The following is a 15,352-nucleotide window of genomic DNA, read 5'->3' as shown; positions in this document are numbered from 1 at the left end:
AAGGGGAGGTCAAAATCAAAAGTAACAGTCAGTATCTGATGTGGCCGCATTAAGTACTGCAGTGCATCTCCTCCTCATGGACTGCACCTGATTTGCTAGTTCTTGCTGTGAGATGTTAAAAAAATAAACCTCACTCTTCTACCAAGGCAACTGCAAATACCCGGACATTTCTGGGGGGAATGGCCCTAGCCCTCACCCTCCGATCCAACAGGTCCCAGACGTGCTCAATGGGATTGAGATCTGGGCTCGTCACTGGCCATGGCAGAACACTGACATTCCTGTCTTGCAGGAAATGACGCACAGAACGAGCAGTATGGCTGGTGGCATTGTCATGCTGGAGGGTCATGTCAGGATGAGCCTGCAGGAAGGGTACCACATGAGGGAGGAGGATGTCTTCCCTGTAACGCACAGCGTTAAGATTGCCTGCAATGACAACAAGCTCAGTCCGATGATGCTGTGACACACCGCCCCAGACCATGACGGACCCTCCACCTCCAAATCGATCCCACTCCAGAGTACAGGCCTCGGTGTAACGCTCATTCCTTCAACGATAAACACAAATCCGACCATCACCCCTGGTGAGACAACCGCTGCTCGTCAGTGAAGAGCACTTTTTGCCAGTCCTGTCTGGTCCAGCGATGGTGGGTTTGTGCCCATAGGCGAGGTTGTTGCCGGTGATGTCTGGTGAGGACCTGCCTTACAACAGGCCTACAAGCCCTCAGTCCAGCCTCTCTCAGCCTATTGCGGAGAGTCTGAGCACTGATGGAGGGATTGTGCGTTCCTGGTGTAACTCGGGCAGTTGTTGCTGTACTGTACCTGTCCCGCTGGTGTGATGTTCGGATGTACCGATCCTGTGCAGGTGTTGTTATATGTGGTCTGCCACTGCGAAGACGATCTGCTGTCCGTCCTGTCTCCCAGTACAATTTGGGAGGGAACAACACCATCTCCCCTCAGCATTCAAGCTGTCCCTGACTGGGACAAATACATTACAAGAGTGATAGGTAGGCTATGTTTACATGTTTAGTCTTTGGGCGCAGCTATAAACCAATTCTCAGTGGTTGAGAATAAGGGGTTTCAGCACCCTGATAAAGTGCTCAAGCCACATTATACACTTCCCTCTTGCACCCATTTCAGCAAACCGGTGTAGTATCCTCTTTATGTAAACAAGCCAAACCGGTGTGGTATCCTCTCTATATAAACAAGCCAAACCGGTGTGGTATCCTCTCTATGTAAACATGCCAAACCGGTGTAGTATCCTCTCTACAGTGCCTTGCGAAAGTATTCGGCCCCCTTGAACTTTGCGACCTTTTGCCACATTTCAGGCTTCAAACATAAAGATATAAAACTGTATTTTTTTGTGAAGAATCAACAACAAGTGGGACACAATCATGAAGTGGAACGACATTTATTGGATATTTCAAACTTTTTTAACAAATCAAAAACTGAAAAATTGGGCGTAACCTCACACTCAACGTCAACAAAACAAAGAGGAAGATCGTGAACTTCAGGAGACAGCAGAGGGAGCAGCCCCCTATCCACATCGACGGGACAGCAGTGGAGTAGGTGGAAAGTTCCTCGGCGTACACATCACTGACACACTGAATTGGTCCACCCACACAGACCGTGTGGTGAAGAAGGCGCAACAGTGCTTCTTCAACCTCAGGAGAAATTGGCTTGTCACCAAAACACTCACAAACTTTTACAGATGCACAATTGAGGACTTCCTGTCAGGCTGTATCACTGCCTGCCCTACAGGACACCTACAGTCCTACAGGACAGCACCTGTTGTCACAGAAAGGCAAAAAGTTCAAGGACAACCACCCGAGCCACTGCCTGTTCCACCTGCTATCATCCAGAAGGCGAGGTCAGTACAGCTGCATCAAAGCAGGGACCGAGAGACTGAAAAACAGCTTCTATCTCAAGTTCATCAGATTGTTAAATAGCCATCACCAGCCAGCTACACTGGTTACTCAATCAAACCTGCATATTAGTCTCTGCTGCCCCATATACATAGACATGGAATCACTGGCCACTTTAATAATGTTGACATACTGCTTTACTCATCTCGTATGTACTGTATTCTAGTTTATTTTAGTCAATCCCACTCCTACTTTGCTCGTCTTAATATTTATATATTTCTTAATTCCGTTATTTTACTTTCAAATGTGTGTATTGTTGTGAATTGTTAGATATTACTGCACTGTTGGAGCTAGGAACACAAGCATTTAGTTAGATACTACTGTACTGTTGTAGCTAGAAACACAAGCATTTAGTTAGATACTACTGCACTGTTGGAGCTAGGAACACAAGCATTTAGTTAGATACTACTGCACTGTTGTAGCTAGGAACACAAGCATTTAGTTAGATATTACTGCACTGTTGGAGCTAGGAACACAAGCATTTAGTTAGATACTACTGTACTGTTGGAGCTAGGAACACAAGCATTTAGTTAGATACTACTGCACTGTTGTAGCTGGGAACACAAGCATTTAGTTAGATACTACTGTACTGTTGGAGCTGGGAACACAAGCATTTAGTTAGATACTACTGTACTGTTGGAGCTAGAAACACAAGCATTTAGTTAGATACTACTGCACTGTTGGAGCTAGGAACACAAGCATTTAGTTAGATACTACTGCACTGTTGGAGCTAGAAACACAAGCATTTAGTTAGATACTACTGCACTGTTGTAGCTAGAAACACAAGCATTTAGTTAGATATTACTGCACTGTTGTAGCTAGAAACACAAGCATTTAGTTAGATACTACTGCACTGTTGTAGCTAGAAACACAAGCATTTAGTTAGATACTACTGCACTGTTGTAGCTAGAAACACAATCATTTAGTTAGATACTACTGCACTGTTGTAGCTAGAAACACAAGCATTTAGTTAGATACTACTGCACTGTTGGAGCTAGAAACACAAGCATTTAGTTAGATACTACTGTACTGTTGGAGCTAGAAGCACAAGCATTTAGTTAGATATTACTGCACTGTTGTAGCTAGAAACACAAGCATTTAGTTAGATACTACTGCACTGTTGTAGCTAGAAACACAAGCATTTAGTTAGATATTACTGCACTGTTGTAACTAGAAACACAAGCATTTAGTTAGATACTACTGCACTGTTGGAGCTAGAAACACAAGCATTTAGTTAGATACTACTGCACTGTTGTAGCTAGAAACACAAGCATTTAGTTAGATACTACTGCACTGTTGTAGCTAGAAACACAAGCATTTAGTTAGATACTACTGCACTGTTGTAGCTAGAAACACAAGCATTTAGTTAGATACTACTGCACTGTTGTAGCTAGAAACACAAGCATTTAGTTAGATATTACTGCACTGTTGGAGCTAGGAACACAAGCATTTAGTTAGATATTACTGCACTGTTGTAGCTAGAAACACAAGCATTTAGTTAGATACTACTGCACTGTTGGAGCTAGAAACACAAGCATTTAGTTAGATACTACTGCACTGTTGGAGCTAGAAACACAAGCATTTAGTTAGATACTACTGCACTGTTGGAGCTAGAAACACAAGCATTTAGTTAGATACTACTGCACTGTTGGAGCTAGAAACACAAGCATTTAGTTAGATACTACTGCACTGTTGGAGCTAGAAACACAAGCATTTAGTTAGATACTACTGCACTGTTGGAGCTAGAAACACAAGCATTTAGTTAGATATTACTGCACTGTTGTAGCTAGAAACACAAGCATTTAGTTAGATACTACTGTACTGTTGGAGCTAGGAACACAAGCATTTAGTTAAATATTACTGCACTGTTGTAGCTAGAAACCAAAGCATTTAGTTAGATACTACTGCACTGTTGGAGCTAGAAACACAAGCATTTAGTTAGATACTACTGCACTGTTGTAGCTAGAAACACAAGCATTTAGTTAGATACTACTGCACTGTTGTAGCTAGAAACACAAGCATTTAGTTAGATACTACTGCACTGTTGTAGCTAGAAACACAAGCATTTAGTTAGATACTACTGCACTGTTGTAGCTAGAAACACAAGCATTTAGTTAGATACTACTGCACTGTTGGAGCTAGAAACACAAGCATTTAGTTAGATACTACTGCACTGTTGGAGCTAGGAACACAAGCATTTAGTTAGATACTACTGCACTGTTGGAGCTAGAAACACAAGCATTTAGTTAGATACTACTGCACTGTTGTAGCTAGAAACACAAGCATTTAGTTAGATACTACTGCACTGTTGGAGCTAGAAACACAAGCATTTAGTTAAATATTACTGCACTGTTGTAGCTAGAAACACAAGCATTTAGTTAGATACTACTGCACTGTTGTAGCTAGAAACACAAGCATTTAGTTAAATATTACTGCACTGTTGGAGCTAGAAACACAAGCATTTAGTTAGATACTACTGCACTGTTGTAGCTAGAAACACAAGCATTTAGTTAGATACTACTGCACTGTTGGAGCTAGAAACACAAGCATTTAGTTAGATACTACTGCACTGTTGGAGCTAGAAACACAAGCATTTAGTTAGATACTACTGCACTGTTGGAGCTAGAAACACAAGCATTTAGTTAGATATTACTGCACTGTTGGAGCTAGAAACACAAGCATTTAGTTAAATATTACTGCACTGTTGTAGCTAGAAACACAAGCATTTAGTTAGATATTACTGCACTGTTGTAGCTAGAAACACAAGCATTTAGTTAGATACTACTGTACTGTTGGAGCTAGAAACACAAGCATTTAGTTAGATATTACTGCACTGTTGGAGCTAGGAACAAGCATTTAGTTAGATATTACTGCACTGTTGGAGCTAGAAACACAAGCATTTAGTTAGATATTACTGCACTGATGGAGCTGGGTACACAAGCATTTAGTTAAATATTACTGCACTGTTGGAGCTAGGAACACAAGCATTTCGCTACACCCGCAATAACATCTGCTAAATTTGTGTATGTGACCAATATAATGAGATTTTATTTGAGTGGGGGATGTAATGCGCTACAGATACGCCCCCTTTAAGAGAGTCACAAGTGGGCAGCTGGCACAGGAGGCAGTGTCATGCTGCGTTCGTAACCAAGATGGAAGTGGGAAAATACCACATACGACTGAAAAATCCGCTGACGCCCCTCCAACTGGTAATTACTAGTGGGGAAACTGTCATCCTGAGCTCACACCTCTCCCACATGGTGACCTCTGACCTCATCTAAGGAAATGACCTCGATAACAGCATTTTCGGCAGTTGAACACAACAAAAATCAATGAATTAATGTGTTTTTTAACTCTATAATTAGGTTACAATCATGATAGCTGTACTTTTAGTTTATGGTTGACGCAGCTTCAAATCACATGAATGTATCCAACTGGTATTTTTGACAGCTGGCAATTCCCACCATCCACATGGTTACAAACGCAGCATCCGAGTGGAAACTAGAGGCCCAATGAAACAACCCTGTCGCAACAGACAATGCTGAACATTGTGAATAGGATTTCATTTTCCCACTGCAACAAAGCCGAACCGTGACCCCGAACCTGCAGTACGTACTGAACCGTGGGTTTGGTGGGCCGTTTACAATAAGTACTGAACCGGGGGTTTGGTGGGACGTTTACAATACGTACTGAACCGTGGATTTGGTGGGCCGTTTACAATACGTACTGAACCGTGGGTTTGGTGGGCCGTTTACAATACGTACTGAACCGTGGGTTTGGTGGGCCGTTTACAATATGTGCTGAACCGCTTACAATACGTACTGAACCGTGGGTTTGGTGGGCCGTTTACAATACGTACTGAACCGTGGGTTTGGTGGGCCGTTTACAATACGTACTGAACCGTGGGTTTGGTGGGCCGTTTACAATACGTACTGAACCGTGGGTTTGGTGGACCGTTTACAATACGTACTGAACCGTGGGTTTGGTAGGCCGTTTACAATATGTACTGAACCGTTTACAATACGTACTGAACCGTGGGTTTGGTGGGCCGTTTACAATACGTACTGAACCGTGGGTTTGGTGGGCCGTTTACAATACGTACTGAACCGTGGGTTTGGTAGGCCGTTTACAATATGTACTGAACCGTTTACAATACGTACTGAACCGTGGGTTTGGTGGGCCGTTTACAATACGTACTGAACCGTGGGTTTGGTGGGCCGTTTACAATATGTACTGAACCGTGGGTTTGGTGGACCGTTTACAATACGTACTGAACCGTGGGTTTGGTGAACCGTTTACAATACGTACTGAACCGGGGGTTTGGTGGGCCGTTTACAATACGTACTGAACCGGGGGTTTGGTGGGCCGTTTACAATACGTACTGAACCGGGGGTTTGGTGGGCCGTTTACAATATGTACTGAACCGTGGGTTTGGTGGACCGTTTACAATACGTACTGAACCGTGGGTTTGGTGAACCGTTTACAATACGTACTGAACCGTAGGTTTGGTGGGCCGTTTACAATACGTACTGAACCGGGGGTTTGGTGGGCCGTTTACAATACGTACTGAACCGGGGGTTTGGTGGGCCGTTTACAATATGTACTGAACCGTGGGTTTGGTGAACCGTTTACAGTACGTACTGAACCGTGGGTTTGGTGGGCCGTTTACAATACGTACTGAACCGTGGGTTTGGTGGGCCGTTTACAATACGTACTAAACCGTGGGTTTGGTGGGCCGTTTACAATACGTACTGAACTGGGGGTTTGGTGGGCCGTTTACAATACGTACTGAACTGGGGGTTTGGTGGGCCGTTTACAATACGTACTGAACCATTTACAATACGTACTGAACCGTGGGTTTGGTGGGCCGTTTACAATATGTACTGAACCGTGGGTTTGGTGGGCCGTTTACAATACGTACAGAACCGTGGGTTTGGTGGGCCGTTTACAATACGTACTGAACCGTGGGTTTGGTGGGCCGTTTACAATACGTACTGAACCGTGGGTTTGGTGGGCCGTTTACAATATGTTCTGAACCGTGGGTTTGGTGGGCCGTTTACAATACGTACTGAACTGGGGGTTTGGTGGGCCGTTTACAATACGTACTGAACCGTGGGTTTGGTGGGCCGTTTACAATATGTACTGAACCGTGGGTTTGGTGGGCCGTTTACAATACGTACTGAACCGTGGGTTTGGTGGGCCGTTTACAATGTGTACTGAACCGTGGGTTTGGTGGGCCGTTTACAATACGTACTGAACCGTGGGTTTGGTGGGCCGTTTACAATACGTACTGAACCGTGGGTTTGGTGGGCCGTTTACAATATGTACTGAACCAGGGGTTTGGTGGGCCGTTTACAATACGTACTGAACCGTGGGTTTGGTGGGCCGTTTACAATACGTACTGAACCGTTTACAATACGTACTGAACCGTGGGTTTGGTGGGCCGTTTACAATACGTACTGAACCGTTTACAATACGTACTGAACCGTGGGTTTGGTGGGCCGTTTACAATACGTACTGAACCGTGGGTTTGGTGGGCCGTTTACAATATGTACTGAACCAGGGGTTTGGTGGGCCGTTTACAATACGTACTGAACCGTGGGTTTGGTGGGCCGTTTACAATACGTACTGAACCGTTTACAATACGTACTGAACCGTGGGTTTTGGTGGGCCGTTTACAATACGTACTGAACCGTGGGTTTGGTGGGCCGTTTACAATACGTACTGAACCGGGGGTTTTGGTGGGCCGTTTACAATACGTACTGAACCGTTTACACCCATACTTTATAGAGCACTACTTTTACCCCAAATGAAGGGTCCCTGAGGTTTTGCCAGAGCCCATAGGGTTAGCCCAAATGAAGGGTCCTTGAGGTAAAACCCTAAACCACCAAAATGTACATTGCATTTTACTTCAGCTCCAATAAAACATGAAAACACAAACATTTATGTATTACCACATGGTGAAGAATGGCCAGAACAGTAAATCTGACAGTGTGTTCTTCATGTCTCTAGGTGAGCATAGCGTGTTGACAGTGTGTTCTTCATGTCTCTAGGTGAGCATAGCGTGCTGACAGTGTGTTCTTCATGTATCTAGGTGAGCATAGCGTGCTGACAGTGTGTTCTTCATGTCTCTAGGTGAGCATAGCGTGTTGACAGTGTGTTCTTCATGTCTCTAGGTGAGCATAGCGTGTTGACAGTGTGTTCTCCATGTCTCTAGGTGAGCATAGCGTGTTGACAGTGTGTTCTTCATGTCTCTAGGTGAGCATAGCGTGCTGACAGTGTGTTCTTCATGTCTCTAGGTGAGCATAGCGTGTTGACAGTGTGTTCTTCATGTATCTAGGTGAGCATAGCGTGTTTACAGTGTGTTCTCCATGTCTCTAGGTGAGCATAGCGTGTTGACAGTGTGCTCGTCATGTCTCTAGGTGAGCATAGCGTGCTGACAGTGTGTTCTTCATGTCTCTAGGTGAGCATAGCATGTTGACAGTGTGTTCTTCATGTCTCTAGGTGAGCATAGCGTGTTGACAGTGTGTTCTTCATGTCTCTAGGTGAGCATAGCGTGTTGACAGTGTGTTCTTCATGTATCTAGGTGAGCATAGCGTGCTGACAGTGTGTTCTTCATGTCTCTAGGTGAGCATAGCGTGTTGACAGTGTGTTCTTCATGTCTCTAGGTGAGCATAGCGTGTTGACAGTGTGTTCTTCATGTCTCTAGGTGAGCATAGCGTGTTGACCGTGTGTTCTTCATGTCTCTAGGTGAGCATAGCGTGTTGACAGTGTGTTCTTCATGTCTCTAGGTGAGCATAGCGTGTTGACAGTGTGTTCTTCATGTCTCTAGGTGAGCATAGCGTGCTGACAGTGTGTTCCTCATGTCTCTAGGTGAGCATAGCGTGTTGACAGTGTGTTCTTCATGTCTCTAGGTGAGCATAGCGTGTCCAGAGAGGATGGAGCCCATCACCAAAGTGTCTCACATCCCCCCTTCCCGCTGGTCTCTCATCTGCAGCCTCTGTAAACTGAAGACTGGTGCCTGTATACAGGTGAGTAATGCTGTCTACGTGGAGGGTAGGGCCCGCTGTCTACGTGGAGGGTAGGGCCTGCTGTCTACGTGGAGGGTAGGGCCCGCTGTCTACGTGGAGGGTAGGGCCCGCTGTCTACGTGGAGGGTAGGGCCCGCTGTCTACGTGGAGGGTAGGGCCCGCTGTCTACGTGGAGGGTAGGGCCCGCTGTCTACGTGGAGGGTAGCTAGTAAAATGTTTATTAGTTGTGTATCAGGATCAGTCAATGAACTCTCCTTATCCTCCTCCATCCCCCAGAGTTCAACTCTCCTTATCCTCCTCCATCCCCCAGAGTTCAACTCTCCTTATCCTCCTCCATCCCCCAGAGTTCAACTCTCCTTATCCTCACCCCATCCCCCAGAGTTCAACTCTCCTTATCCTCCCCCATCCCCCAGAGTTCAACTCTCCTTATCCTCCCCCATCCCCCAGAGTTCAACTCTCCTTATCCTCCCCCATCCCCCAGAGTTCAACTCTCCTTATCCTCCCCCATCCCCCAGAGTTCAACTCTCCTTATCCTCACCCCATCCCCCAGAGTTCAACTCTCCTTATCCTCACCCCATCCCCCAGAGTTCAACTCTCCTTATCCTCACCCCATCCCCCAGAGTTCAACTCTCCTTATCCTCCCCCATCCCCCAGAGTTCAACTCTCCTTATCCTCCCCCATCCCCCAGAGTTCAACTCTCCTTATCCTCCCCCATCCCCCAGAGTTCAACTCTCCTTATCCTCACCCCATCCCCCAGAGTTCAACTCTCCTTATCCTCACCCCATCCCCCAGAGTTCAACTCTCCTTATCCTCACCCCATCCCCCAGAGTTCAACTCTCCTTATCCTCCCCCATCCCCCAGAGTTCAACTCTCCTTATCCTCCCCCATCCCCCAGAGTTCAACTCTCCTTATCCTCCCCCATCCCCCAGAGTTCAACTCTCCTTATCCTCACCCCATCCCCCAGAGTTCAACTCTCCTTATCCTCCTCCCTCCCCCATCCCCCAGAGTTCAACTCTCCTTATCCTCCCCCATCCCCCAGAGTTCAACTCTCCTTATCCTCCCCCATCCCCCAGAGTTCAACTCTCCTTATCCTCCCCCATCCCCAGAGTTCAACTCTCCTTATCCTCCCCCATCCCCCAGAGTTCAACTCTCCTTATCCTCCCCCATCCCCCAGAGTTCAACTCTCCTTATCCTCCCCCATCCCCCAGAGTTCAACTCTCCTTATCCTCCCCCATCCCCCAGAGTTCAACTCTCCTTATCCTCCCCCATCCCCCAGAGTTCAACTCTCCTTATCCTCCCCCATCCCCCAGAGGGCTGAGTGAAGAACTGCACCATCCCGTTCCATGTGACGTGTGTCTTGGAGTTGTAATATGTTTATATTATTCTGATTTAGTTAATGATGTGTATATTCTGTTGTGTTGGGTCTCATCCCTCTCAGTGCTCAGTGAAGAACTGCACCATCCCGTTCCATGTGACGTGTGCCTTCGAGTACAGCCTGGAGATGAAGACTGTCCTGGATGAAGGAGACGAGGTGAAGTTCAGGTCCTACTGCCTGAAGCACAGCAAGCCCAAGAACCAGGCCTCCTCCGACCCAACAGCCCCCGGCCTCAGCCCCTGTCAACCAGCCCACAACAAGCAGCCCAAGGCAGGGGAGCCAGGCTCCGGTCTCAGTCCGGCCCGGCCCAAACCACCCGCAGACCCAGAGAGGGGGGGCCTGAGGGCCCAAAGGTTACTAGAACTAGAGGAGGAGTTTTCTACTCTGATTCACCCTGAGGAGCTGGCCCTGAACCTGGGCCTCCCTCCCAGCCTGCTGGACTTCATCTACCAGTACTGGAAACTGAAGAGGAAGAGCAACTTCAACCGTGCTCTGCTTCCCCCTAGTGAGGAGGAGGGTAACCTGCTGCTGTTGCCTCATGAAGACAGCATCCACACACGGATGAGGATGTTCATGCACCTCAGACAGGACTTAGAGAGGGTTAGTATTACTTATTAGTTGGATATTTAAAACCGATATATTAGAAGACAGCGGCTACACACGGATGAGGATGATCATGCACCTCAGACAGGACTTAGTGTGTGACTGGTTGATTATATTATGTCAGGGCTCGTCAACCCTGTTCCTGGAGAGAGACCCTCCTGTAGGTTTTAACTCTGACCCTGTTCCTGGAGAGATACCTTCCTGTAGGTTTTAACTCCAACCCTGTTCCTGGAGAGATAGGCTAATCTAACAGGGTCGGAGTTAAAACCTACAGGAGGGTCTCGCTCCAGGAAGAGGGTCAGAGTGACAACCTACAGGAGGGTATCTCTCCAGGAACAGGGTTGGAGTTAAAACCTACAGGAGGGTATCTCTCCAGGAACAGGGTTGGAGTTAAAACCTACAGGAGGTTTATCTCTACAGGAACAGGGTTGGAGTTAAAACCTACAGGAGGTTTATCTCTCCAGGAACAGGGTTGGAGTTAAAACCTACAGGAGGGTCTCTCTCCAGGAACAGGGTTGGAGTTAAAACCTACAGGAGGTTTATCTCTCCAGGAACAGGGTTGGAGTTAAAACCTACAGGAGGGTCTCTCTCCAGGAACAGGCTTGGTGTTAACCTACAGGAGGGTACCTCTCCAGGAACAGGCTTGGTGTTAACCTACAGGAGGGTAGCTCTCCAGGAACAGGGTTGGAGAGATATAATGTAATGAAGCTCATCCATATTGTTTCTAGGTTAGCTCCAGGAACAGGGTTGGAGAGATATGATGTAATGAAGCTCATCCATATGGTTTCTAGGTTAGCTCCAGGAACAGGGTTGGAGAGATATAATGTAATGAAGCTCATCCATATTGTTTCTAGGTTAGTTCCAGGTACAGGGTTGGAGAGATATGATGTAATGAAGCTCATCCATATTGTTTCTAGGTTAGCTCCAGGAACACATTTTCTGTGCCAGTTATAGGACCAGTCTATTATATTCTAGTTACTGAGGAACCTTCCAGGTATTTAAATGTCTATCTAGAAATGGGGTGGGCAAACTTCGGATCTCCGTTGAATTTCAAAATCCCCAACTGACCCCTGAGCCAAAAAGTTTGCCCACCCCTGATTTAGAACTTCTCTACCGTGTTGGGTCAATGTCTGCTCTCTTGACGGCCGTTTTGTGTCCCCTACAGGTGAGGAACCTATGTTACATGGTGAGTCGGAGGGAGAAGCTGAAACTGTCTCAGAGCAAGGCCCAGGAGCAGATCTTCAACCTCCACGTCAAACTGCTCAACCAGGAGATCTCCGCTGGTAAGATACTGGTTGTGTGTCTGTGTGTCCTATGTCCAGAAGAGGAACAGGTTAACGTTCTATCCTAGGGTGGAGTTGGGACTCATGGTGTTTGTCTCTCCAGGTTAACGTTCTACCCTAGGGTGGAGTTGGGACTCATGGTGTTTGTCTCTCCAGGTTAATGTTCTATCCTAGGGTGGAGTTGGGACTCATGGTGTTTGTCTCTCCAGGTTAATGTTCTATCCTAGGGTGGAGTTGGGACTCATGGTGTTTGTCTCTCCAGGTTAACGTTCTATCCTAGGGTGGAGTTGGGACTCATGTTGTTTGTCTCTCCAGGTTAATGTTCTATCCTAGGGTGGAGTTGGGACTCATGGTGTTTGTCTCTCCAGGTTAACGTTCTATCCTAGGGTGGAGTTGGGACTCATGGTGTTTGTCTCTCCAGGTTAATGTTCTATCCTAGGGTGGAGTTGGGACTCATGGTGTTTGTCTCTCCAGGTTAATGTTCTATCCTAGGGTGGAGTTGGGACTCATGGTGTTTGTCTCTCCAGGTTAATGTTCTATCCTAGGGTGGAGTTGGGACTCATGGTGTTTGTCTCTCCAGGTTAATGTTCTATCCTAGGGTGGAGTTGGGACTCATGGTGTTTGTCTCTTCAGGTTAATGTTCTATCCTAGGGTGGAGTTGGGACTCATGGTCTTTTCTCTCCAGGTCTGCCGGTGGACAGCATGTTGTTCCGGCCTCCTCCCAGAATCACCCTGAAGCTGAAGATGCCCAAAGTGTCGCTGGGTAATGGGAAGACCGGCTCCAAGTCAGGCAACGGCCCCCTCTGTCCAGATAACAGCGGGAATGTTCACGAACGTAGTGGGGGAGGGAAGGGGCTGGGTAAGGAGGGAGGGGCGCTGGGTAAGGAGGGAGGGGCGCTGGGTAAGGAGGGAGGGGCGCTGGGTAAGGAGGGAGGGGCGCTGGGTAAGGAGGGAGGGGGGCTCGGGAAGGAGGGAGGGGGGCTGGGGAAGGAAGGAGGGGGGCTGGGAAAGGGTAAGGGGGGAGGGTTGGGTAAAGGAGGAGGGAAGCCTCAGCTCCATGGGCGAGGCAGGAGAGAGGAGCGCTCCAATGGCAGTCTACTGTCAACCTCTACCTCAGGTCAGTCATGTAGAGAGAGCAGTACCACCACTGGACCAGCACTGACCAACAGCATGTCCAGAGGCTCAGCCCTGCCTATCAAATCTACTGGCAAGCCCCTGACTGGCAAAACCTTAACGGGTAAACCCCTGGTGCTCCATGGCCATTCCTCCAATGGAAATGTTAAACTGGACCCAGACCGAGCGGGCCACATCCCCAAATCCAACGGTGTGATGGAGAAGATGGTGGGCGTGACCCAGAAGGACACCGCCTGTCAGACCCCCAGTGAACAGGAAGCTGGTGAGGGGTCAGGGGGCAAGGGCAGCCAGTCAGCAAGCTTCAGGAGGTCAACCATGGAGCACTTCAGCCGGTCATTCAAGGAGGCGACGGTCAGTTTGGTGCGGACCACGGAGGACCTGCGGGGGGACAAGGTTTCCCAAGGGGGTAAAGGCTCCAGATCAGTCCAGGACCGGCCCTGGGCCAAACCAGCTGCTGGAGGCCCCCAGGGACTCGGTGGTACCAGATCAGCCCAGGACCAACCCTGGGCCAAACCAGCTCCTGGAGGCCCCCAAGGAGCCAGTGGTACCAGACCACCACCCTACCAGGAGACGGATGGATACTGCCCTGACCTGGAGCTCAGTGACTCGGAGCCAGAGGCTCAAGGTCAGAGGTGGAGGCAGGGTAGGGGTGACTCGGGGGGCCAGGCAGGAGGAGACTACAGCAGGGGGAACAGCAGAGGGAAGCAGGGCCTGGGGGGGTCCAGTAGAACCTCAGCACAGAGGTGACATCCCTGACCCCTCACCTACTGTAGACACTGGCCCCAGTTCTGTCACCGCTCTGTCATTCCCTCTCTGACCACTGGAGCCCTGACCAGCCATAGAGCAGCAGGGGCCAATCGCAGCCATCTATTGGTAAACTGGGGCATCTATTGGTCAACTGGGACCAGGCCCCCCAACACTGGCTGGAGCATCGATCTATTGGTCAACTGGGACCAGGGCCCTCTACACTGGCTGGGGCATCTATCTATTGGTCAACTGGGACCAGGCCCCCCTACACTGGCTGGAGCATCGATCTAATGGTCAACTGGGACCAGGGCCCCCTACACTGGCTGGGGCATCTATCTATTGGTCAACTGGGACAGGGCCCCCTACACTGGCTGGGGCATCTATCTATTGGTCAACTGGGACCAGGCCCCCCTACACTGGCTGGGGCATCTATCTATTGGTCAACTGGGACCAGGGCCCCCTACACTGGCTGGGGCATCGATCTATTGGTCAACTGGGACCAGGGCCCCCTACACTGGCTGGGGCATCTATCTATTGGTCAGCTGGGACCAGGGCCCCCTACACTGGCTGGGGCATCTATGTATTGGTCCGCTGAGACACATACAGACAGGAGCAAAGGACTGATGCATGGCGGGCGTCCTAGCCCAGATCATCACCTCAATGGGACTCCGACGTGTGTCCTCCTGTTACGGATCCTCTATCTCTCTCCATGCTCGCTGTGAGCGGAGCAGTGTTGTACTGTCTTCTGAGATTAAACGACTTGTCTGTTTATTTCTGTCTTCTCTGTTTTGCCTAGAAATGTTTTTCTGTATCTGTTAGGGGTTTAACAGTATACATATTCATACGGAACCTTGTTTCGGTCGCACTGTGAGCCTGAAAGAATACAAAAACAAATATAACCACTACCTATAGGCTAAACCTACGCTGTGTTGTCTGCCTCCTAATCGGAGTTAAACTAATATAACCACTACCTACAGGCTAACCCTACGCTGTGTTGTCTGCCTCCTAATCGGAGTTAAACTAATATAACCACTACCTATAGGCTAAACCTACGCTGTGTTGTCTGCCTCCTAATCGGAGTTAAACTAATATAACCACTACCTACAGGCTAAACCTACGCTGTGTTGTCTGCCTCCTAATCGGAGTTAAACAAATATAACCACTACCTATAGGCTAAACCTACGCTGTGTTGTCTGCCTCCTAATCGGAGTTAAACTAATATAACCACTACCTACAGGCTAAACCTACGCTGTGTTGTCTG

General features: G+C 48.1%; 1 protein-coding gene across 1 annotated transcript in view; it reads left to right on the top strand.

Moving 5' to 3' along the window:
* Window positions 1–14,862, top strand: part of jade3 (jade family PHD finger 3) — a 44,630-nt gene extending 29,768 nt beyond the window's left edge. The window contains exons 9-14 of the mRNA XM_036978962.1: window positions 8,834–8,950; window positions 10,388–10,924; window positions 12,093–12,210; window positions 12,896–13,069; window positions 13,253–13,310; window positions 13,389–14,862. Coding sequence (XP_036834857.1) covers window positions 8,834–8,950; window positions 10,388–10,924; window positions 12,093–12,210; window positions 12,896–13,069; window positions 13,253–13,310; window positions 13,389–14,091 — 1,707 coding nt within the window. The 3' untranslated portion in view covers window positions 14,092–14,862. The remainder of the gene's footprint in view (window positions 1–8,833; window positions 8,951–10,387; window positions 10,925–12,092; window positions 12,211–12,895; window positions 13,070–13,252; window positions 13,311–13,388) is intronic.
* The last annotated feature ends 490 nt before the right edge of the window (window positions 14,863–15,352 follow it).

Source organism: Oncorhynchus mykiss, chromosome 5 (genome assembly GCF_013265735.2).
Source record: "Oncorhynchus mykiss isolate Arlee chromosome 5, USDA_OmykA_1.1, whole genome shotgun sequence".
NCBI lineage: Eukaryota > Metazoa > Chordata > Actinopteri > Salmoniformes > Salmonidae > Oncorhynchus > Oncorhynchus mykiss.
The sequence above is the reverse complement of the archived record's forward strand: the minus strand, read 5'-3'. Positions and strand labels throughout refer to the sequence as shown.